This window comes from Ursus maritimus, unplaced genomic scaffold (assembly GCF_017311325.1).
Source record: "Ursus maritimus isolate PB19 unplaced genomic scaffold, ASM1731132v1 scaffold_8, whole genome shotgun sequence".
NCBI lineage: Eukaryota > Metazoa > Chordata > Mammalia > Carnivora > Ursidae > Ursus > Ursus maritimus.
Window position 1 is genome coordinate 8,012,851 of NW_024426996.1, and position 27,324 is coordinate 8,040,174.

Sequence of the window (27,324 nt, forward strand, 5' to 3'; positions counted from 1 at the left end):
TATATATATATATTTAAATTAATTTGACAAGTAACTTTGTAACCAATAACCTTAGACATAATAGGTTATTTGCAGGGGGATAAAACTTCCACTGTATAAGTTTTACACGCAAACAAAATGATGAGTTACTTTTTTGTTTCTCTTTTCCCTGGAGACATTCATTCACCTTGATCTTCTGCATAGGCCTATTGAAAATAGAAATAAAACGTATTTTTTGTTTCTTCCAAGTTTTACAGACTTAGAAATTTCTTCTATGCCCATATGGCAATACACAAGAGACTCCTGCAATTGTTTGAGAATGCAGGCTGCTATTCAAAAAACAGACATGGTAGGCAGTTTTTATGTGAAGATATTATCCAAGGAATTGTTATTAATATTAATTGTAGTCATATGACTAAGTTCTTGTGCAATCTTCTGCAACTTTCCTTTTTATTTCTTTTACTGTGCTGCTCATGGTACAAACCTATTCTAACTCTACTATATAATGAACTTTTTAGTAGATTCTTTAGAAAATATTTGACACTTGAAGACAAACAATGAAATCCAAACTAATCATTGGATGATAGTCATCTTTGTGGCTTTAATACAACTCTTTGTTGTTGTTGTTTTTAAAGATTTTATTTATTTATTTGAGAGAGAAACAGTGAGTGAGCGAGCCAGTGTGAGCAAATGAGCTCAGGCAGAGGGAGCTGCAGAGGGAGAGGGAGAAGCAGACTCCCGCCGAGCAGGGAGCCCTACCCGTGCATGCGGGGGCTCCATCCCAGGACCCTGAGATCATGACCTGAGCTGAAGGCAGACGCTTAACCAACTGAGTCACCCAAGCACCCCTTAATAAAACTAACTTTATAACAACTTTTAGAGTCTTCCTCTGCCTAATAATCTTTGGTGGCTCTGGAAGTAATAACTTGAAGATTATTTGATGCTGTGTGTGTGTGTGTGTGTGTGTGTGTGTGTGTGTGTGGTGTTTTGCAAATGAAATTTAAAAGAAATTGTAATGATTGGATGAGTTACTTCAGGTAAATTTGATCAGCTGCTTTTTTCTTTCGTCCTCTCTTCTCTTTATGGAGCTGTAGGATTTGGATTCCGACCCCCACCCCCTGCTTCTCATTATCATTTTGAACATGACCCTCCTTTATAATTAGGTATATAAAAGTTTTGCTGCTGTATTTTAACTTATTGGAATAGCCCCACTGCATTACATGGTATAATTTTATACCTCTATAAACACCAGTAATATACATTTAAATGGGTGAACTAATTTTCAGACTGCTTTTTGTCTGTGTTCTTAACATTAAGTTATCAATTACAGACTCTGAACTTTTGTGTCCAAATGATTTATTTAACATTTTTTCAGTGTTTTAATTGCCTCTGCTTGAATATGTTTAAGTGTCTTCTAAGTATCTAGTGCAATGCAGTGATGTAAAGCTGAATTTTACTTTACATTAAGTTACTATTTTTTTAATAAATCATTTAAAATTCTATTGAAATGTATATACTGTATATTATTGAAAATGTGCAAATATGGAATATGGTACAATGTTTAGTTGAGAGTGTCAAAAGTCTTAGAAGTGTGCATATACATATCATTTAACTCAGAAGCTTAAGAAAATAGTCAAGGATGTGTACAAATACTGAACCACTAGAATGACTTTTTACAATTTTATAAGGAAGCAATAATAAGAAATTTAGGAAAACAAATTATATATGTACACACACACATATAATATAGACTCTTATATAGATAGTAAATGAAGCTATATAAGAATACCTAAAAAAAGAAATGGTTTTCAGAATATACTGATAATTTAATTTTAAAAACATCACATGCAGTATGAAACCACTGTTTTACATCTATATATTAATATATTTCTGTATACTGACATTCAGTATACTCAGTAGTAAATCCTGTATATTTCTAATTCATTCTCTCTTTTCTATTTTTACTGGCATTTTGTTGTTGAGCTGGTGGCAGCTAATGGTCTTCAGGCTAACATGTCAGCTGGTCAACTTCAGAAGTCTCATAATCTCTATGCCATCCTTCATACTGTCTCTAAATAGCACAGATCATATAGATATTTGGATGAAATGCTGTTGTTAAATTTATAATCTAACACAACTCTTTCATTGTGATTAACAGGTACACTCTACCAGGTCCTTTGGCGATAAAACTCTAACTTTAATCAGCATGAATAAAGTATTAAATTTGGGAGAAGAAATGACAATGCATAAACTGATGAATAGAAAGTACATCATTTTTAAACCTGAAAAGAAAAATATAACCCTGAGAATTGTTTCAAGCTTAAATTTCCACATTTTTCTGTGTTAAGGGGAAGTTTTCCAGCTAAAGCATCTTTGATTAGCAATAACACGCCAAATTGAAGATCAAAAGTACCAGATCAAAGCACTTAAAGATCAGCCTGGGAGAGTCCATGAAAGCTTCATCTCTGTCTTCAAACCTCTCAGACCTGCTGTAGGATTCCTACCATCACTGTTTTTGTTTTGTTTTTGTTTTTGTAGCTGAATCAACAATAAATTAAAAAGAAGAAAAAAACAAGTATTATAAAATGCAGCATTGTTGGAGATGCTTATCTTATGAAAAGATAGTTTAAAAGTTGGAGGTAGTAGCATTTTTTCCCCCTTATAACTTATCTGTAAGATACAGCACAGCCACTGTGACTTTCAGAGTGATTATCAAAATATCTGCACCGAAGCAAAAGAAAGGCAGAAAAGGTCTTTAATAAGATTTAAAGATTTTTTCTATGAAACTTATTTCATTAATAGCAGATGTTGCAATTTAAAAATTAAGTCTATATTTTTAAAAAGGAGAATGATAACTTTATTCTACTTGGCTTTTCTCATTCTTCACTTCCTTTGAATTCTCTGATTTCAAATATTTTTAATTATATCCCCCAAAGACTTGTAAAACAAATTAGACCCAGAAAATCCATATCTAATAAACACTATATTTGCTGGTTTATTTTAAAATCATTTAAAAGAATAGAGTTGCATTTTACAATGTCATAAAGGAAAAGAAAAAATAAAAATCTGCAATTTTAAATGAAAATACTTATTTTGTAAGACTATTTAGCTACTACTTAAAAGCAAAGAGAAAAATTAAACAACATACCTTATTGATTCTCATTTTTGAAAACCATATACGTTGGGTTACTTTCTGACACTTTTGCATTACACAACACTTGTTTTCACCTTTATATAAGTTAATGTTGTGAAATATATTAAACTATAGTGACATATCAGAAGGAGGTATTCTAAAGAAGAAATACATATATAACATATATAAAGGAGAAATATATATATAATTATAATATGTGTAACATATATAACATGTACGTAATTTGTTAGTTTATATGTATGTATATGTTAGTTTTATAGTGACATATCAGGAGGAGGTATTCTAAAGGAGAAATATATATAACGTATGTAAAGGAGAAATATATATATAATTATAATATATATACATAACATACAACAAGTATGTAATATGTTTATAAACTGATAACACTTCATCATGATAGTATTTTTTGGTATGTGGAATCCTCTACACCTTGGATATGTACTTAGGTCATTATAATATTCTCAGCTGATAAACTACTGAAATTAAATGATAGCCTCAGATAGTCAGATTTGAGGTTTAAATTGTATTGCACTCAAGTCTTGAAGTGAAACAAGTAAGCCTAGCCAGCTTACGAGTTTGACCTCTGCAATTACTGTTCATTTTCTAAGCTTTCCTGGGTGTAAATGCATGTTAAATTGCCTTTTAGTGCCAGGAATGACTTTTTCTCAGCCAAATTACTCTCTTTTGGTTCATCAGTTAGATATGTATTCTATGTAATTTAGTAACGCAGAAGTTATTCGTTCCAACTTATAAGTGTCCATCCTGGACACTGCACGTGGCCAGCTTCATTATCTTACATTATTATAAAAATGTGTTTGTGCTACTAAAGCAAGTTTTAATGCTTATCTTTTTTAATGAATTATTCAGGTCATCAAATATAATTTCCAACCTGCTTAACCCAATTCAAGTCAGCATTTGTAGAATGTCAATTGGGTCAATACTAGTTCAGAAGAAAACATTAAAAAATCAATGAACATCAGAGTGAACATTTTAATTTTCACTCTTTAACCTAAACCATGTTCCATATTTGGAGGGTTGAATATTATAGATTCACTTTAAAATATTTAGTTTTCAGAAGTGTCACTATCTATATAACTATCTGCAACAACTATAGGGGGACCTATACAACTATATTGTACTATTTCCTGGTGTTGACATGAGATTTGACCTTGTTTTTCCTATGACTTAGAGATTAAGTATAGCCCCAATGGATGAACTGCACATCATTTTCAAAGGAAGGTTTTCTGAGGGATAATGCTGAGTTTACAGATTTCCAGTGTGGTTGAAGCTAGTGTCTATTTAATCTTATATTCCAGATGGCCTTTTGTGACCAAATGACTGTGAATTTAAAACTCAAGAAATTTTTTAATCAAAGAACTGGACTTGACAAGGAAAACTGAGAGTGAAATGTTATTGATTTATTTTTCTGAGAGAGAAGCAAAAGAATCCAGTGTTATTATGAATGTTAGCAGATTTTAAGATCTTTTTGGAGAAAGGAGAAGTATATATAAATTTCAAGCAAATAAAAGTAATAAAGATCTTCAATTATATTCCTTTACAGGAAGAATTTTCTATACAGAAGGTTACTACTGATGATTTAGGAACAAGGGAATTATTTAATCCTACTCCGAATACAAACTGTTATTAGCAGTTTGGTTTGGTATAGGGAAAAAATTCTCTCTCTCTGTATCTAGATATGGGTATAGATATATATAGACAGATACTTACAGCTATCTCTACATATTAAATATCTATACCTATTTATCTATCTGTAGATAGATATTTATATATAATATAGATATGTAGTCCAAATAAAGGGCTAAAATAATTTATGTAAAATAACATTTATCATTTCCAGAAAGATACAGGAAGTTGATTGAGAAGGAAGAAATAAACTGAGAACGCCATTATTCTTGCTCCTCTCTCTGGCCCTTTTTTACCAAGAGCCCTGGGGAAGATTACTTACAAGAGAGTGGTTTTCTTTAGGAGCTGTCACCACAAATAAAGCTAGGAATAGTATGTGTCTTTTCATATAATGTTGATATGTTGTCTGAAATGGATAACCATAATTACTTGATCTGGAGAATACAAAAGAGTGTGACTGGCTCTTGGAGTTAAGGTTTTTGGAAGAGTCACTGGGTGGATATACGCTGTAAGCAACATATACCTGCCTAAACAGACAAATATTCCTGCACCTATGAAATATAATCATGACTCAGATACAAATCTACAATTTTTTGAAACACTTCTTAGATCCCCAAGTATGCTGGAGGACTTGAAAACACAACGGATAGAGAATAGTTTGACAGTTAATGCCCTCTAAAACAATTATTTTTATTTGTCTAAATGTTTGTCCTGCCACCGCCTCCGCTTTAAAAATTCCTGTGTTTCTTCCTTACTGCAAAGTAGAAGCCAAAAACTACAAAGCCTAATCTCATCTGAGCTCATGGGCCTCTCTTACCTCCCCTCCTACTAAGCTGTCCTGTGGCCTCTTGCAGCAGGTCATTGTGATTCTGTACACCTGACCACCTCGGCCCCCAACCAATATCTCTACAGCACAGTCCTTCCCATCCTCCAGGTCCTTGCTACAATCTCAAATGCTTAGAGGCTTACTTAAATGAACCTATTGAAAATTGCAACCTTTCCACATGTATTTCAAATTCCCTTCCCTCTGAGCTACTTTTTCTATAGTATTTGAGTTCTGATATACTGTGTTATTTATTTATTTATTTAGCCTATTGTTTTTTTACCGGTCTCCCTTCACTAGAATATAAACTCCATAAAAGCCTGAATCTCTGTTTTTCTCAGAAAGTTATCTCCAGGAGCTTGAATAGTGCCTGTCACATTGTAGACTTTCAATAATGTTGAATAAATGAGTGATTTATAATTTGAACCCCAAACACTTAAAGTATATAAAACATGTTTTAATCTCAAAAGAAACGTTTCTTTGAATTTATAAAAACTTACATTAAAGTTACTGTGTTGCTTGAAGAAGTGGTATCACAGAGGAATTCAGGCATATATAATAGAGGTCTCATATATTCATTAAGGTATCTAATGGAAAAATGCACTTGTCTAATTGGTCAATCATCTAATGAAGAAATAGTGCAACATGATTTTACCTAGGAATTCTGTTTATTTTCTCAGCAGAATAAACTGGTCTGAAAAAATAACAAAGATGTTTCGATATCTGTTAAGATAATGAATGCATGACAAACTTAACACTTCCTTTGTTCAAGATAGCATTAAATAAAGGAAGTTGATTCCCAATGTTAAATTTGTAGCCAGTGGTGTAGTTAATTAAGAGAAAATGTCAATAGAACTTAACATTGTCACAGGATAATGGTTCCTGCTGCTAGATATATGTCAAGAGAAAGATAAATAAGATGAAGTGATTTATTAAGCAGTGCCACACTCCAGGCAATGCATTTCTAGAGGATTATAGTACTCCTTGGTGGTGATGTAAGGCAGAGGACTGAGGACTAAGTGGGCTTAAGTCTTCGAGTAGTATAACAATAGTACAGAAATGTGGTGCTTGCAGGCAGTCCTGCTGATATAGCAAAATTACTTTATATTTAGAAGGAAAGGAGAGACCATCATGATATTAGAAAGGATCTAAGGTAGAAGAGAAGACTGTCAACAATTCCTCATGAGTTTACAGATAAGTATGTGAGATCATACTATTTCAAAATTTCAAAGCCAAAAATACTAGGATCACCTCTACTTAAAAGACAGAGTTCTCAAAAAATTCTATTTCAGGCAACAAATGATTGTTGCTTTAGGAACTTAGTAACTTCTCTCAGCAAAACACTGTATTAAAATAATTTCTGGAAAAGCATCCAAAGATATTTTATTTCTTTTCAATAATTTTAATAATATAATTTATTTTTGAATTGTTAATATTGATCAAGTAATATCAAAGACAGTTTTAATTTAGAATCAACCTTGTGAATACTGAAATGGCATAATCTTTAACTCACAAATTTAACTCACAATACTATTACGTGCTTTGATTTTCTCAGATGGAAGTCACAAATTTTACTGGTTACTTAGAAATTGTTTTCATCTTAAAATTAACCTTAAATCTGGTGTTATATGTTCCAGTGCTGCAATAATATAAACTAAAGGGAACATATACTTGACTATATTATTTATAATTTTCATATGCATTATATTATATTTCAAAAGTATCTATATGCATTACATATATGTTAATAATGAAACTATAGTTAAACAATTCTCTTGTTTAAAGGAATTCCATCAATGAATTTAAAATTTTAGCATAATATTTAACATAGGTTATGTTTATTTATAAGAGGTAAGGTTGGTTTTAGTTTTATCAATATACTAAACGATCATAGTTATTGACATTGCAAAAGAATGAAACCAGACCATTACCTTATACCATATACAAAAATTAACTCAAAATGGATTAAAGACTTGCATGGAAGACCTGAATCCATAAAACTCCTGGAAGAAAACATAGGTGGTAAACTTCTTGACATTGCTCTTGGCAGTGATTTTTTGGATTTGAAACCAAAAACAAAGGCAACAAAAGCAAAAATAAACAAGTGGGACTACATTGAACTAAAAAGTTTCTGCACAGCAAAGGAAGACAACAACGAAATGAAAAGGCAATGTATTGAGTGGGAGAAAATAGCTGCCAATCATATGTCTGATAAGGGGCTAGTATCCAAAATATATAAAAAACTCATACAACTCAATAGCAAAAAAAGAATCTGATTAAAAATTGGGCAAAGGATCTGAATAGACATTTTTCTGAAGAAGACACATGAAAGATGTTCGATATCACTAGTCATCAGGGAGATGTAAATTAAAACCACAATGAGCTATCGCCTCATACCTATTAGAATAGCTATTACCAAAAAGACAAAAAATAACAAGTGCTGGCAAGGATGTGGAGAAAGGGAACCCTTGAGCACTTTTGGGAGGAATGCAAACCAGTGCAGATGCTCTGGAAAACAGTACGGAGCTTCTTCAAAAAATTAAAAACAGAACTGCCATATGCTCCAGCAATTCCACTTCTGGGTATTTATCCAAAAAAAAAAAAAAAAAAAAAAAGAAAACACTAACCTGGAAAGATATATGTACTCCTATGCTCCTTAGTATTATTTACAATAGCTAAGAGACAAAAGGAAACTGAGTGTCCATTAAGACAGATGAATGAATGAAGAAATATGTTATATACATAGTCATACATGTTATATATGCATATATGTTTTTTCATTCTTTTCCAAGGCTGAATAATATTCCAGTGTATATCATGGACTATTATTCAGTCATGGAGGAAAACAAAATCTTGCCATTTGTGACAAGATGGATAGACCATGAGGGCATATGCTAAGTGAAATAAGTCAGACAGAGAAAGGCAAATACCATATGGTCTCACTTAGATGTGGACTTTAAAAAGCAAAACAAATGAAAAACACTGAGCACACAGATACAGAGGACAAATTGGTGGTTGCCAGGGGCAGTGTGGGCCAAATGGGTGAAAGGAGGAAAAGGTACAAACTTCCAGTTGTAAAATAAATAAGTCACAGGGATGTAACGTACAGCATGGTGACTATTGTCATTAATCCTGCATTACATATTTGAAAGCTGCTGAGAGTAGATCTTAAAAGTTCTCATCATAAAAAATTCTTTAATTATGTGTGCATATTAACTAGATTTATTGTGGTGATCATTTCACAATATATACAAATATCAAATCATTATGTTGTATACTTGATGTTAATGTAATGTATGTCAATTATGCTTCAATAAAATTATTAAATATTCTAAGTTTCAATACTGGCATTGTGAGTGTAATAAACAAAAACTGAAGTATCATCATCATCATCATTTCAATTCTGGAATGGATCCAAACGGTTCTAAACTGCCATCAATGGCAGTTTGTGAGCGTTGATTAGTTTAGGAAAATTAGCCTTCTATATGATGTTCATAGTCAATTCTGCGTTATTTTAGTTACAGATTTCAAGGCGTAATTCCAAAAACAAAACACATATTTACACAGTTCTTATACATTAGTCCTCCTAAAATTATTCAATCTTTTTAAGGACTTAATATACAAAATGGAAGCATCCTGAATCAAAACTTGTAATTCCATTCAATTTAAGTTCATTATTTGTTGTATCTTGGGCCCTGTTATGCTACAGTTGATCACAATACATGTGATGATGATATACTTAAATGGGAAAAAAATGCTTCTAGTTTTTCACATGTAGCTGAATGACAAAGTTATTATGAAATTGTTAGTGTATGGTTTTTACCATAAGCATTTTCATTAGCTAGACTAGTTTTCCTAATATATTTCCTCATGCCTAATTACAATATGCTTCTTTAAAATAATGCTTATTTTCTGTGAGGTAATTATGAGTGTATAAAACATTAAACGATGTGGTTGATTCTATCTCTTGCTGTGGCCTGCAAAAATGTTGAGGTAATTATAATTATAATGGTGAGTGCCTATTTTATGTCATGCATAGAGTTTTAAGTGTTTTATATCCATGAACAATTAATTTTTCAAACACCTGATGAAGTAGGCAATTATTATTCAGGGAACTGAGGCACCTAGAGGTTAAGCAACTTGTCCAATGTCATATAGCTCGTAAATGGTAGATACAGGGTTTAAAACTGAGCTGTATCTCAAGAAAACACAAAGATATGAAAATAATTCTTATATTAGATATTGACACAATAGAATCCTACATCTTAGAGCTGAAAGAAAATTTTAAAATAATCTAGCACTTTATTTTATAGATCAGAAAGCAAAGATAAAGTGAGTTGATTGGATTCGCTTCTTCCATTGTCAGTAGGTAAAAAATTGGTTCCAAGTCTGTAGTCCTCATTTTGATAGGTCATGACTTTGTATGTATTTGACCTAATTACAACGTGCCAAATAGCAGCATGTCTGTAAACTCCAAGCGCATCAGGACTTGTGCTTTGCTCAACAGGATAATTATGATTCTGTGATGGAGCTCTGTGTTTACGAGTTTGTTTCTCTTGTTCACTGAAAGCTCCATGAAGACAGACACCATGCTGTCCTCCTCACCCTTGTGACTAGATAAATAATTCTTATTTAATAACTAAACAGATGTTTTCTGGAGAATAAAGAATTTGAAATAATAAAGGCAGAAGAAATACTATCAGTACATGCTAAAGTACTAAAGCACATGGATATAAACAGTAAGTGCTAGAAAACAAGTGAAGCAGACAGGACAAACTGCATAGCTGTCCCAAATGGATTGCTAATTTAGAGTTGAAGAGACAGAGCTGTAAATATAAAGAGACTCTATAAATTTTAGTCACAGCCACAAATCAAAGAGCAATTTTATGTGTCCACAGTGTGGAAATATGGGTCATGCATTGGTCTTTTGTTAAATCTTAATATAAAAATGAACAAGTGTCATCAAGAAATGTAGCTTACAAATAAGGAGCACTATTATATATGATGAGACATGTGATGTGAATTTATACTTTATATTACATACTGTAATTTCTCTGCCTTAAAATTGTGAAAAATTAAAGTAAAGGTTATGCCACATTCAAGGGTATTTAACGAAAGTATCTCAGGACTTTATTAGTCAACAATTTTGTAAACCAGAGATTATAATTGGCTCCAAGTATGCATCTTAGAGCTAGGTTAAATGCTAAGAATCTTAATTTTCAAAACATGCTGATACTGTTTTTAAAAGCTGGGATCAGTCTCCCATGTTTTTTGAAATATAACCATCATTATTAAAGTTCTAAATACATATTCATAGGTAAAGGGGAAAAATGGATTCAGGTCAAACAAAAATTGAATTTCCAAATTTATATTCTAAACGGATGGTCTCTATTACACCTATAGTCTTTTGATCCCAATAGCTTAACTTTGATCAATCTAAGTCACCTTTAGAATAAATTTATCTTTGGTGATGTCTGACCCTATTCTTATTACTTAAGCTGAGGGGTTTTGTAAAATGGTACTGTAAGTACTGAGTACTACTGATGTCAATGCTATTTTAAAGGACCTGTGACACCTCCTTTTTCATCACTTAAATTTAGATTTTAAAACTGTTTTTTTCTTATAGCACTTGGGGAAGAAGAAAAACCAACTCAGAATATCTTAAAATCACCTTTCAGTGTCTTTTTTTTTTTTTTATGGCTTTCAGGAAACTACTCCTTTGTTTCATTAAATACTAAAATAATGCTTTTAATTATAGTATGCATTCTTAAGTAGTTCAAAGTAGTCAAGAAGATGTTTTCACCAGTTTTTGTTTGATAAGCATTTTCTAAGCAGAAATCTGATTTTTGCCTCATATGCCTTGATTACTTTCAACTCTTCAAAAGCCCGGTTTAGCATGAGAAAGGATTTTCTGGCTCAAATCATGAAGAGCTGGTATTAAGTGAAATTCAGGGGCATATTACATACATATAATTCATGGAATCATTGCTTAGGAGCTCATTACAGTTCATTGGAAATGTAAACCAATGGATTCCCATCTTAGCATCACTGCATTGTTTCTATCATACAAATTACTCATTCCCCACACCCATAAGGACAGACTTAGAATAGTCTCTGAGAACGTGAAAGTTCAGCTGTTTTTTTTTTTTCCCTTTAGTAGTGAATTCTGGTGATAAAATGAAAGAAATTGAGCACCTTGTCATGTTTTAAATCAGCATGGGGAAATTCTCAAGTGGATGTGACAGTTCTCAGAATGCTTGGCGCTCTCTTTGTTAAGGACTGCCAATCATAATCAGCAACAACAGAGATGTTTTTTTGAACCTAAATAAAAATTACAGAGAGCTTTTTTGAGTTAATATCTGTAAGAACAGAACATAGAAAGAAATTTGTCTCTATAGTCCAGTTAGCCTGTCACTGGGAATTACTCTCATTTTCCCTGTGTTCATTAGGGTCAGTAAACAACAGAGTTAGCCAATATCATTTTTGTTATATTCAAATTGAATGTGAAATATCGGATAACATTACAAAGGGATGCCTTTAGCTACTGCATTACAATGTTTGAATCCTTTGGGGTTTTGCGACTAGGATGTTGATAAATTTCATATATTTGATATCAACACTATCAAAACGGATGTCTTTTTGAGTTATTCTCCTATGCAAAGTTTTAAAGAGATGCTCTCTCATCAACAATCTCTTTAGTTGCTTAATTCGATAGAGAAGAATGTCTGATTCTTCTTTTTGTGGAAATGAGAAAGTTGTGATTCTCTGTAACACTACAATCCATATGCAGTGGAAAGAGCTCTTTATGTTCTTCCAAAAATTGTCCTGGGATCTCAAAGACTATGGTTTGCCTCTCCTGTTAACTCTTGTGCAGCAGCCATCAAGTTATCTTCTACTATTCCTAAAGGCCCCCTTTCTATTCATCACTGGCATCTGCTGAGCTGTTTGATCTTTAAGAAAGCTATCAAAGGAATTTTCCTTCTTTATTCTTTCCAATAATTCTGTCTGCTCTTCTCATTGGAAGTGGTTTTTTTGGTCCCATTTGGCTATGACCCATTTAGATGGTTCCAAGTATGTCTGCACGAACTGTATCTTTCTTATTAATGACCATACTCAAAACATCTAGGTTGGGCATGATAAACAGCATACCCAAGAAATAGTAATTAAGCCAGTTAATATAATTATTCTTTGTTTTCCTTTTGTTCTTCCGGTCCGTGGCATATAGTTGTTACTTAAATGCTTGCTGGTAAATAAACATATGTAATGGCTTTAAATATATTTTTTTTACATTGCATATAAATTTGTAATTTATTTCCCATACCAAGCCAAAACTTTTCCCATTATTTGATTCAACATCAGTTACTTATTTTTTTTGATGTAATGTTCCATGATTCATTATTTGCGTATAGCTTTAAATATTTTACATGACTATAAATATTGGTACTTTCTAGAATCAGACAAAAGCATCTGAGGCAAACTGAAATTTCCCTTTGCAAGTAAATAGCAAACAAATTGTATACAACCATACGTGCGAAAAAGTCATGGAGGCCTCCCACCCCCAGGCCCAGATGATATTAAGAGTCCCTGTCCATAAACTAGACATAAGGGATCTTCAAAAATCAAACGCTAGTTGTTTAAGTATGTTGATTGCAGAGAGATGCATGTAGACATGGAAATAAAGGAGGATATAAAATGACAACAAAACTTGCATAAAATTGGTCTCTCATTCATGCATTTAACTATCTAATTCACAAGCTTTAATGTTCCAGCCAAACAGATGTACTACGTTTATCTCTGTAATGGGCCATACTGCTTTTGCACAGTTGGATTCCCTGAGCTATTTTTCCAGAATGCTTTGAAGTTACAGACTTTTTTAAACATCAGAACTAGTAAACAACTGGCATATATTTTACATTTTTCTTTTAGCTGTCCCTAAACTCTTTTTTCAGAAATTTATCCGATAATGCATGAAATGCTTTTTAGCCCTATTCAATCTGGTCTAGTGACTCAATAAAGACTGTAATTCTGAATAACAGCTGTACTTCTTAAAAAGACTATATTTTTATTGAAAATTATCACTATTTTTAACTCCATTGCCTGTGCATGGACACTATCATTGACTGATTCTTTTTTTTTCATAGGGTTTAGGAGATTTATCTTAATTTATTTTTAATCAAAATGTAAAGATGCTTTCCATATCTTTTAGAGAATTCACTTTTTCATTATTAGGAAGTGGAAGGATGGCAGCATTTCAAAGATGAAGTAGTTGATCATATGCAATTCAGCATTATCCATCACTAGGAATTTGTATTAATAGACAATCAACCTACAGGCTGTACAATTCATTTAAAGGCCCAGTTGGGATGGAAAAGTGCTTAACATATTTATAACTTTTGATATCTGTGTCATGTTTACACAACTAGAAAATCATGCTAACCATATGGGTAATTTTACTTATATTTTTCTCTTGGATGTGCTCCAAAAATTAATTTGGCTACCTGGAGGCAGAGTTCAGAAAGCATGTCAACATCCTCAAAAATAAAGCTTCGACAAATTGGATACCTTATTTAAAAGTCCCTCATCTTAGCTACTTAATAAAATACACCAATAGAGACATTCCGAGTAACTTCCTGTTAGGTTTAGTGAGTTTGGATCATTGGGGAACAGATTATAATCTAATAAGCACAATATTGCAATTAACTCCGTGTTTTGCTTAGTTAACTATCACATGTATTTATGCATTTAGCTGATCAGTTTACATTTATCAAACACTTAATATGTACAAGACACTGAACTGTAGGCAAAGGGACTATAGAGATAAGACACTGTTTTATGCTCAAAGGACTCAAATGGAGACAAATGAAGAAAAGGCAATTACATCATAGTTTATAAGTGTTATGATAAATTTATCTTCAAAAGCTTAGAAGATGGTTCCTAATCCCAGCAAATATTTCTTAAAAGAAGGAGATCAAAACAAGAATTAGAGGATGCATAGCAATTTGCCATATGAAAGCGAAGAGTAAGAATAGAGATTAAGCAGTTTAGTAATAAAGGCATTTCAGGAATTGAAAGGAGCAGAAGCAATGGCAGAGAGTCATGACACAGTCTTGTGTTCAAGGGACAAAAGCCATTTGGAGTAAATGAACAATTAAATGTGAAGCATGAGTGGTAAGAGATGAGAATCGAGCCCTGGACTGGAGCCGAATGGTGGAATATTGTTCATGTTCCAAATAACTCAGACTTTTAAACTATGGGCATTGAGGAGCCAAGAAAATATTTAAAGAATAGGAATTATGTGTTTAGCTCTCCCTGGTAGAAATAACTTGAATATATATGCAAGTATGTGGAACATATGTTTGCAGGGGACAAAATTGAAAAAAGACCTGTTAATAAGATTCCTGTAGTTCAGATGAGAAATAAAGTAGGCCTAATCTAAGTAGCAGTGTCGGCTTATCTGTCTAGGTGAGACAAGATTTCCACTTCCAGAAATACTTAGAAGGTAAAATTCAAGGACTTGATTATGGTTAGATATAAGGGATAGAAGGAAGAGGAAATCAAAACTGTTTTCAAAGTTTTTAACCTGTATATCTGAGTGGCTGGCAATGCATCAGTTGGAATAGAGAAGCTACAAAGCTTTAAAGTGGAAAATAAATTCGACGTTTGGCATGTTGGAATTCATGGTGCTTTTGCTACACCCAGAGAGGGGTCTGGTGAGCAGTTTGATATACAAAACTAAAAGAATGGGTGATATAGATTTGGGGGTCAACTGCATATTGGTGGTTATTAAAACCATGTACAGGAAAATTGGGTGGATTGGGAAGAAGATGAAAACAGAGGTTAATTACTTCTAACCATTCCAAACTTTATTTTTAACCAGTGCTCCTATCTATCAACATATCCTAGGTATTTCTCCTCATTTATTGACAACTTTGGCACATGGCTCATTTTCTTTCTCTCCAATCTAAGTTGACTGTCATTGCAGATGGTTCATCTAATTCTCTGGGCTCTCAGTTCTTTGATCAGCTTTGAAGTCCTTCACCAACTCTTAACTTCAGGAGTCCATAAATACAAACTTCAAACTCCCTCACACTGATATTTCCACTTTTGTTCTTTGGCCTCATCAAGAACTCTATTCTCTCCCACTACTACTCTATTACTTTCCAGTCTCACTCTTACTGTATTCTCATTATTGGTCTATTTTTTTTTATTGCTTCATGTACCCTAAGAGCTACCATTTTAACCATTATCAATAATCTGAAGTCATTTGCCTTGCTATCCTTTTTTCCATTTGTCTAACTATCCACAGCTGAGTCTGATTTGTTCTTATTTTTTATTTATTTGGCAAGTGATTATGTGACCCTTATATAAGTTATTTTATCTAAGAACTTCATAATTTTTAGCCATTTTAGTTCTTATAACAAAGTCATGACATGGGCACAACCAGGATGTTCCCTACCAGAGGAACTCACACCATCATACAAGTTTGTGATCCCCAACCTGGACTATAACATTTTTCTGTTTCATTGACTCTTTTCTTCTCTTTTTGGAATGCTCTTTATGGAGAAATTAACCACCATTCTGTGAGAAAGGCCTACCTATCCCATGAAGAGAGACCATAGAAGAAAACTGAAGCTACAAGCCCTCAGCCAGTATCAGCCACCAAACATGTAAGTGAAATGCACAAGTCTTCAGATGAGTTCATTTTCATACTTTGAGTTGTCTAGTTGAGTCCTCAGACATCGCTGGGTAAAAACAAGCCTTCCTCCTATGTCTTGTCTAAACTTCTGACCCACAGAATTGGTAGGCTTTGGAGGAACTGGTTATGCAGCTACAGTTACTGGAATACTACCAATAACAAGTTTATTGCTGAATCCAATAAATATCTTTCAAGTCTTAATTTTACTTGATTTTTTGAAATGTTTAACATAGTCGGCCAAACCCTCCATCTTTAAATATTGTCCTTATTTGGTATGTATGCCACTGCATGCTATACATGGCACTTGGGTCTTTCTCATTACTCCTTGTCAGTTACCACTGAAAGCTCCTCTAACCCATTCCTTTTCTTAGGGCTCTGTCCTAGGCCCTCTCTGGGTCAGTGGTCACAATCAGGAGTATGCAGTTGAGAACTACTCAAATTTAATGGAAGATCAAATAGCAAGTGTGAATAAAAAATAAGATGCTATTGAAATTTGTAAATATTAAGGCAAAAATATCATGTATCTCCATCGTGACACGTATTTCTCCTCTTCAATACATGTGAAAGATTTATAAGAAACCAACGATCCCCTAAGTATTTTATTATTTCATTCTGCCATTAGGCAGTAGTCTCAAATAAGGAGTTCAATAAGTATTACTCTATTCTAAAATGGTGAGAGTCATAGAATTAACTAGACAACTTTAAAGAGTAGGTCAGATTAAATACCGAGTAACAAAACAAAGACATTCTTTAGAATATCATGAAATTTTAAGTTAAATCATTGGTAAAGATTAATTAAATATTTAGATGAAAGAGAAGACAAAATTTCTTATCAGAATCTTAAATTAATCAAAGTTTTCTCACTGTCATTGAATATTTTTAATATACTAAATAACGTCTCTGAACAAAGAACCAGTCCCAACATGTCTTACATATGTAAATAATTAAACAGTGTCTGCTCTGGTAGTAAGTTGTTTCATCCTAGTAAGGTTATTTCTCAGAATGTCAGAGAAAGAAAAAAAAAAAAAAAAAAAAAAATTAGGGGGGAGGAAGGGAAATCTGATCTTGAGTTTCTTGTGAACCTTACCTCTGACATTCATTTTTGGCTTTGTTGATGAAATTGAACCTACATCAAAAGATAATGAACCATTTTTGTGGGAAACCTGCTGTGTTTGAGATCCTCTAGGAAAGAGTAGAAAATGTTCTTTTCTGAGCATTGCTGTGAAGACCCTTTAGAACACTTATTGATGTCAGATACAGAACATTCTTAACTGATTCATGACATTTGAAACACATTCCTTTTTCAGACTAAAATGTATTTTTTCTCCTTACCTTGCTGTACAAAGGATCCATACACAAACCACATGGAGTTGTAGAGAGTAGTAGAAGTCATTGATCCCATTTGTAATCGTGGGGGATTAAGCCAATTCAGGAGGTAGACCAGAAGACCCACCAGAAGAACAGTGCCAGCGATGCAAGCCCATAGAGAGAGATCAAATGGCGCAAGACAAGCAAACATATCCACTGTCTTTTCAGCCCTTCGAAGTAGTACTCCCACTGAGTAGTCCATATAGCGTGTTGTAAAGTCCACCACATTCTCACGATCTGGGGTGATGGTTAAAGCAGAAATCCCTATGTCGGCTCTCTGAGAAATTGAAGGAGAAAATATTAAATTAACAATGTGAAAAACAATTTGATTTGTGGTGCTTCGGCTTGCCTTAAGGAAAAGAAAACAGATGCCTCAGGCAACATCTTTAGTCTTTTTATATAAACTGAAAAACACAGCAGAGATTTCTTAGAGGCAAACTCTGTGTGAATTTTGCATTTCTCACTGCAAATCTTGCCCTACCAGAGTCAGATAAATTACCTTGTTCATATTATCAGTGCATGTGAAATCAGTGCAGAATATTTTAGACACCGATAACACCGGAAGGAAATTGTCTTTTTTCCTTGGGTCATTTTATCAGAGCCATCATTAACACAGTAGCAAAGGCAAAACTTATTCTAAAGAATTCCTTCTGAGAAAAATGTTCCCAAGATACTTAATTATGTTCTTAACATGTAAATTATTAGGCAGGTAAATTAAAAAAAAAAAAGAACCTTCAACATAGCATTTTACTCTTGGCTTAGATTTCTCTGCATCAGAATATATATATATATATATATTTAAAGATTTTATTTATTTATTTGACAGAGAGAGAGAGCAAAAGCAGGGGGAGCAGCAGGCAGAGGGAGAGGGTGAAGCAGGCTCCCTCCTGAGCAAGGAGCCTGATGTGGGGCTTGATCCCAGGACACTGGGATCATGACCTGAGCCAAATGCAGATGCTTAACCAACTGAGCCACCTACACACCTCCAGAATTTATATTATTAAGCTCCAAATATAATGAAGTTTGTTAGAACTTTCATATAGCACTATGTTATTATGTCATTTGCCTAAAGTCTCTACCTCAGAAATGTTTTAAAGAAAATTTAAAGATTAAGGAGATCTAATTTTTCTTGGAGTAACAACTCTTTTTTTCAATGTGTATCTCTTTAGATTCTCAGTGATAGCACTCAAAATTACAGTACATGCTATTTTACTTATTTGAAGCACACAGAAGAATTGCAGTGAGATCACGGAACAAATGAATTACATTTCGATTCCATGATATGAGAACACACATTTAAATATCTAAAAGATGTATTAAGTTTGAAACAATGATCCATGGCTATGATTAAAGCTGTGGGAAGCTCCTTCCAGACAAATACAAGCAAGAGTAAATTGTTTGTTGAACATTTTTGTTATAATTTTTCTTTCTTTTGCATTGTTTTATGAAGGAGTATAGAAACTGGTTTTATTGCTTTTGGAGACCAAAACAAAGAAACAAACAAGCAAAAACAAAAACACAAAAACATAAAAAGTAACATACCTAATGGAATGCTAAACCAGTTCAAATAAATCTAGTCTCTGAAGTAATAATGGCCTCAAAACTATTCTAAGCTAAATTTAAACTTTATGTGTGTGTGTGTGTGTGTGTGTGTGTGTGTGTGTATATATATATATATATATATATATATACATATACTTTTATACATATGTATCAGCCCATACATATTTGCTGCTAGGCTCAGTACTAAGTAGTTAAATAAATTTTCTTATTTAATTCTACAATACATCATGAATTATGTGTTTTTCCCTCCATTTCATAGATGAAGAAACTACAAGACTTAAGTAACTCATTCAGTTCTCATAGTTAATAAGCAAAGAAGCCAATATTAAAGCTCGGTTTTTCTTGCTCCAAACCTGTGCTTGTAAACACTTACCCTATTGCAAAAAATCCTTCATTTTTCAAATAACCCATATAGTAGGTGCTTAAGATAACTAGTTTTAGGATAATTTTTACCTTAAAAGTGTCTGAAATTTTGCGGGTTTTTTTTTTATTACGCTATTTACATTGCAACAAGGCCATATTAGTATAAACACAGTGAGTTTATAATTATTAGCGGAGAGGTATTAAACTTAATAACACTACATGAAAATGAACTTTCAGAGAAATAATTATTATTGCTTTCAAGCTCATGTATTTATTTCCTGTAGCTAGCTATTAGGAATTAGGCCCTTTCAGATTGAAAATCTAACCTGGATCCTCAACTCTCTAGTTCTATCTTTTCTGAGCTTCAGTTTATCCATTTGTGAAATGAATATACCTAAGTTTAGTGTGATTATTGTGAGTTGACTCATTTATCTTAATCCTAATAGTGAATAAATATCTCTCCAAGATTCAGTTAGGCTTTCAGAAGTTACCTTTACTTTCTCAGAACATTACAATACTATGGATCAGTAATTCAGTAATTGATACACTAGTGACCCAAAGCATTTTATGACTCAATTAAAATCAGAAAATTTCACCTAAGAAAGAATTTACTGACAAACCAACTGAATATTTGTAAATGTTCATCACTACTTTGCTGATAAATAATTAGATGTCTAACACTTACACTATTATGAATTGGAATAGTTATACACTGATTCTACTAAAAACTTATAAGTATCATAAAGCGAATTTCTAAAATGTAAAAAAGATATCTAGGCAATAATGTGCCCTTTCTTTTTGGAAAATGAAATTGATTATACTGCATGTCCTAAAATATTTATTAAATATAATAATTACTTGTCATTTTTCTATGGAGAACTTCCTAAATTCTGGTCCACTTTTAACACTTGGCTATTCTGTTTTCAAGGAGAAATTCCCAGTCTCCCTGTGGAGGGCATTTAAGAATCATTTAATGGCCTTTTCAAACTGCACAAATACATTTATGTACAGACAAAACACAAACACATATGCACACATGTTTCCTATCTCTGAGATTTATATCTTCCTAAGGAAGCACCTCACCCTTTTGTTCAGAATCAGTAATATAGCACATCACTGTGCTTGATATGAATATGTGATAGTCCTTACTTTTATGAGAGAAGTTTTACTGGAGCAGAAGAAGGAAAAAAAAAAAAAAAAGCCAAGAACCACTGATTAAGAGATAGAACCCAAAAACTTCTTGAACATTTTCAAAATAACAAAAATGATCAGAAAAAAATCATTCCTACCCGCCCTCCCTGCTTCACTGCCTTTCTTCCTTTCTTCTTTTCTTTCTCTTTTTCTCTTTCTTCCTTTCTTTCTCTTTTTTTTTCTTTTCTTTTCTTTTTTTCTCTCTTCTCTTTTTTCCTCTTTTTCTCCTCCCCCTTCTTCGTCCTTTTCCTTCCTTCCTCCTTCCTTCCTTCCTTCCTTCCTTCCTTCCTTCCTTCCTTCCTTCCTTCTCGTTTGTTTATGTCTATGTATGCATACATGTCAATTCACTTGTCCAGTTTCTACTTTTCAAATCTCATGGAACTTTTAATCTTCTCAGTACCCCCTGCCCCAACTCTTGCGGGTGGCCTTCACTGCTATTTTATAGGGAACATAGAAGATATCAGATTAAAATTCAGGCTTATTTCTATCTCTCCACCTATATCCCACACCCAACCTATTCTATTTAACCTCTATTTACAATGGATGAGGTGTCTTCCTTCCTAAAACCAACCTTCCAACAGTAAACTGATCAACAAATCCCCTTTTTCAATTTTTAAACTCCTGTCTTTTATGTGTTAAACATCATCTTTTCAACTGTAAATTTCCTATAAAAAGATTCTGTAACTCCTTTGCATTAAAATAAAAACAAAACAGAAAAGCCTGTCCTCTTCTCCATGACTTCTGAATCTGTTATTACCCTTTATCTCCTCCTTTTTCATAGTCAATTTTCTCTAAAGATTTGTCTCTATTTCCAAACCTCCCAGTAAGTCTGGGAAGATTCTTTTGTACACATATTGTTAAGTACTCTATTACTCAATGGACACAGCACTCCTTAATTTTTGCATTGCTGAGTAAAGCGGACACAACCTAGTGCTCCTCTGTTTAGGTTTCTTGACATTTGACAGTGATGACTACTCTCTCCATCATAAACACTCTTTTCCTTGGATTTCATGACACGATATAAGCTTCTTTTTCAGTTCTTTTTTCAAGCTCATGTTGGCAATCCTCTTGAGTCAGGCCTTACAGACTTTTCTCATTTGAGATCTTCTGCCTAGGCAATCTCATTTATATCCATTACTTCCATTGTCCCCATTCATACATCAGGTTTACAAATTTATATTTCTAGATATAGATCCAAGCTCTGGAGTCTAGACTGATTTATGTAACTAATTTCATCAGATGTCTCAAAAATACCTCAGATTTAACATGGCCAGGACCATATTCATGTGTTTGACTCTAACCAGTCCTCCACCAATATCTCCTGCTTCAATGAATATCTTTTCACATAAGTCTTAAAATCTTGGTGGTCTCATTATCTTTTCCAATCTATGACTCCTATCCTATCTGTCACTGTTGATTCTACCGCCTGGGAATCCTAATATCCATTCACTTCTCTACTATTTCCAGCTCTCACCATTGCTTTTATGGGCTCATTATGAGTCTACCTGAAATATACCATTTTTCTTCTCTTAATATCCCTATTGCAGTCAGAGTAATCTTTCTCTGGAGGGCAAATCTAATCCTGTCCCCTGTCACAATTTAAAGGCTTTCAATGGATTTGCTTTGCTCTTAGGAGAAAAGATTACTCTTTAACATAGCCTATATATCTTCAGATAGACTATCCTCAACCTACCTCAACATAGACATGCTGGACCATTTTCCTGGACCATTTTCCTTTCCAGCACTTCTTCCTGATGCATGGTCTTTGTACATGCTTTTCATACTGAATGGATTGGCCTTCCTGAAAGTTCTTCAAGTAAATTCTTGTTCATTTTCATAAATCAGCTCAATTATCACTTCCTCAGGGTAGCTATCCATGACCCCCTTTGATTAGAATAATAATTCTTGTTATTTATACTATCAGAAGCCTGTATCCCTCACTTCTCTAGTAATTGTGACAGTTGTAATTTTACAAATATTTGTGTGATTCTTTGAATAATGTCTGACTTTTCTATGAGACTACAAGCTCCATGAAGGTAAAAATTATGACTTTTTTTTTTCATTTGACATATTCCTGGTATCTACCACATTTGTCTGGCACAAATTCATGATCAATAAAAATTTGCTTCAAATATGAATAAGTAAAGATGGAACATTCACTGGATGCTCATTATTCAATTCTTATAAATCTCTTCTATTCTTCAGCATTCCTGACAGAGATTTTTACAGAAAAAAAGAAAATGGTAATATAAAAATTTACTAAGTCTTAAAGCACTGATAAAAGATTTATATCTTAATGAATAATTACTTCCATAATTAAAACAAGGTTCTTGGTTTATTAATATGTTTATATTTATGCTATTTGCCATTAGCTAAGGTAATCAAGAGTCTACTACAGTAGGTCAATATATTACAAAATATAACATATGTCAAATGTTTAATGAAGAAGTGATTATTTGAATTTTGAAGAACTAGAACTAAAACTGGAATATACATAATTTTTTTGAAACTATTCTAATTATACAGTCATAACATTTTCCTTGAAAGGAGATAAAAGACTTGCATTCTTTCAAATCATGAAAAGGAGATGGATGTATATTATGAGGGGGCATGGCTAATAAGCCATACAATAACTGAATCTTACTTAGAAGCATAAACTTAGATTTATCTAAGTTCTAAATTTAATCTCTTCCAAATTTAATCTGAAATAAATGATCATATCTCACAAATAATCATTAAATTTATGCTTGAATATAAGGCTAAGGACATTATATTAATAATACTAATAGTCACACATTTATTTAATACTTACTATATATTTAGTGCCATGTTACATGTTCCACATACGTTATTTTATGTAATGTTATTACAAGTTCAACTGCATCTTTTCAAGATGAACAATTTACATTTAAAATATTCAAATTAATTAAAAGCCTTGAGTATAGGTGCCTTTGTGTCATCATCTATACATCACATTGTAAATCTGAATAGATCTACCTACTCTTTCAAATACTTGAAGAATACTAGTTTATTCCCCAATTGGAAATATTATTTTAACTCTAAAAATAATTTGCTTATACAATCATTCTTCTCAAGATATGATTTCCATACCCCTCAAAATACTGGTCATCTTCATGCAAACAGAGTCTAATTCATCAATGTTTCCTCAACTGATATGAATAATATAGTTTTTGAAAATGAAATTGAAGCTTGAATCATCTTTACAAGGTGCAATTACAACATTGCCTTATACTAAACTTAAGGTTAAGTACATTTAAAACATATTTTTTGAACCCCTCCCCCAAAACATATTTTTAAATGAAACACTATCAATCTAGAAGTTCTCATAAGTCCTATGCAATTGATTTTTAAGCAAAATGTTAGATTTTATATCTATCTCTCATCAGTTTCATTCTTTGGTTCTTTGGTCTTTTGCATCTATCTGAAGTATTTTGAACTGTTACTTATCAATCATCATATCTTTTTCTGCTAGCCTTGATTCATTTGGAAGTTCGAGATGCAGGCCTTTAATTCTTCACCTACATTACTAGTAAAATATTGATGAGAAGCATTGTAACTTGCCTTTAACATTCTTCCCATTTTGATGGCAGTTCATTAGTTAACACTCCAGATATGTTTTTTTTTTATTATTATTATCGTGTCATCCAACCAGGCTACTCTATATAGTTTTTAAGTACTTTGTAAAAGGCATTATTGAACTCGAAATACATGTGTAACCAGCTCATGCTATCAAAAAAGAAAATTAACTGCTTATTTGTCTTATCACCTATAACACATCAGATTAATATTCCATCCACAATTTTATCACAGAATAAAATCAAAGTCACTGTTCAGGCAGAATGAATTTTTTTTCTAATTTTGAATATGCCAATATCCCCTTTTTCGTGTTTTGTACTTATTATCCATAGTATCTCATATGTGTTTCGTGTTTTGTACATATTATCCATAGTATCTCATATGTCACTTCAGAAAATGCATTCATTCCCCTATGATGTCATTCATTTGGACCTGGAAATTTGAATTCATTAAAAGTACCTACCATGAGCTTCAATTCTCTTAAGTTTTTCCCCCTTGTCTTTCCCACTTCAAAGATTTTTTGCACAAAGTGGAAGGAAAAAAGTTATTGAAGAGTTTTGGCACACATTTAACAAGTATTAGGTCTATCTCTGCCTATTCTTAAACCATACATTTTCTTCTCTCGCTCTTCAGAAGAATGGACCATTCACAGATTTTTAAAATTTCTTGACAGTTTCCTTAAATGTTACTTTATATTCTTTGGTCTTCAAAAAATGTTTTAGTGTAAAAGTTCTAGGTTTGCTTGGGAGAAAGTAGACACTGAAGAAATGCTAAAAGAGGAAGAAAAGAAGGGTGATGGAAAGGAAGAAGAATGTAATTAAGTCTTTCATCTTTAATAAATAATATATGACCTGACTTTGGGCAAGTGGCCAAACTTTCATCATTTTAAGATCACTCATCTGTACAATAAATGGATCGATGTAATTGGTAATATAAGATCCCTTCTAACTCTGAAATTTTAGAGCTAAAATTATTTATTGAGACCTTATTATATAATTATTATATGTTTGCTAATATAGGAATAGAAATGTTTTCATTCTAAAGACTTTAAGTCTAGAGACTTTAAAGTTTCAACAGACCTTTCCAGGTAAATACAGTATATAAGTTATTACTATTCATAGAAGAAACCAAAGCATAAGTACTAGGGAAAAGAAAAATAACCAAATTATCAAATTAATCACAAATTATTTATTTTGTCAATATCAAGATTTTATGTATTTCTCTGAAAAGAAACACAGATGTATTTTAATGTGTCATTGTTACAGATGAGTATCTCAGTTTCAAATATAATCACATAACAAAAATCCATTAGTTTTCAAATATTCCACTGGAAATGAATCAATCTCCAGATAGACCAATGAAATTGTTGTTAAACTGACTTTCATTCTGAAATTAAGATCCTACTTAACAATTCTAGAAGATTTTAGAAGAACAAAAAGTTATAAAGAAGATATTTAAATCCAATAGGATAAACACTCTTATAACTTCTATAACATTTTCATACCTTTACTTTTACACTTTTATACAGAGTATTTGTGAGCTCATTAAAAGAATGGTATTAATTTGATTATACCTTAGCACATGGTAAGGCAGCTAATAATCCAATTAAGATAAGTACTAAGGAGAGTTTACTTACTAGTACCACTATTTAATATTTACATTGTGCCTACTATACTCTAAATACTTTACAATGATTAATTCAATCAATCTTCACAAATACCCTGTGAGGTAAATACTGTTATTATCCCCATTCTATAGATAAAATTGAGACACAGACAGAGTAAGTAACTTAACCAAGTTCATACCACTAAGATCCAGGATTCTGACCCACTCAGGCTGTCTCCAGATCCAATGTTATGTGAACATAAGTACTTTTTCTTCCCAAAATAATTAGCCCGCTACCTCACTATTGCTGTAGAAGAATCCATAATTTCTCAGTTAATATGATATTACTCCTTCAGCATATGCCTAATTCATACACTTACATACACACATACACAATTAACATATATAGAAATATATGTATACATATATATACAAATATAGAAATATATATACTATTTTTTGAACCACTTGAGAATTGGTTGCATACATCATGTCACTTTATCTCTTAATATTTCAATGTTATTTAAAAATACAGAACCACAGTACCATTATCAAACTCAGATAATTTAATATTGATACCACAGTTTAATCTTAAGTCTATATTACAACTTTGTCTTTTGTTTCAAAACTGAGTTGCCCTAACAAAAGAATCAGGATTTAAAATTTAATCTACTATTTTTTCTGTTATTTACCTCATTACTTTCTCCTTTTACTTCCGTTATTATCTTCCCTGTATCTTCTTCTGTTAAATGTTGTTGTACTTGTTCTAGCTTTCGGAGATGGAATTAAATATGTTTATTTAAATTCTTTCATTTTTATTGATGTGGATTTTTAAGACTATGAATCACTCCTTAAATATTCTTTATAGACTTGAATATGTAATGTTTTTATTACCACTACTTTAAGAAAGTTCTGTAATTCATGTTTGTATTTCTCCTTTCTTCCAAGAGTCATTTAATAGAAGCCTTTATTTCAGGTGGAAAGCCTTTTCTTTTTTTCTTTTTTTGTTGTATTTTGATCAGAGAAATTTGTTTGTATGATATCCCCTGAATGGAACTTAATGGTATTTTCTTTCTTTGTTCTTTTTTTATGGTATTTTTTTTCTATGATTGATTTTTCGCCAATGTTTATATGTTCCTGGGAAGATGATATATTATCAGAATATTGTGTTTGATATATATACAAATGTTTGTTTATTGTTATTATTATTTATATACAGGCTTTTTATTATTGTGTGAATTTTGTTGTATTTACTGTGTTTTTCTATGTGTGGTGTCTTTGTCACTTTTCTTCTTTTGTTTTAGAAAAGTTTGTACTTTTGTTATAATGGTTAACTCC

The 27,324-nt window shown here is 32.4% G+C and overlaps 1 protein-coding gene across 1 annotated transcript in view; it reads right to left on the reverse strand.

Moving 5' to 3' along the window:
• GRID2 (glutamate ionotropic receptor delta type subunit 2) overlaps positions 1-27,324 on the reverse strand; it is a 502,073-nt gene that overhangs the window by 125,277 nt on the left and 349,472 nt on the right. Inside the window, exon 9 of the mRNA XM_008707154.2 lies at positions 17,632-17,944. Coding sequence (XP_008705376.1) covers positions 17,632-17,944 — 313 coding nt within the window. The remainder of the gene's footprint in view (positions 1-17,631; positions 17,945-27,324) is intronic.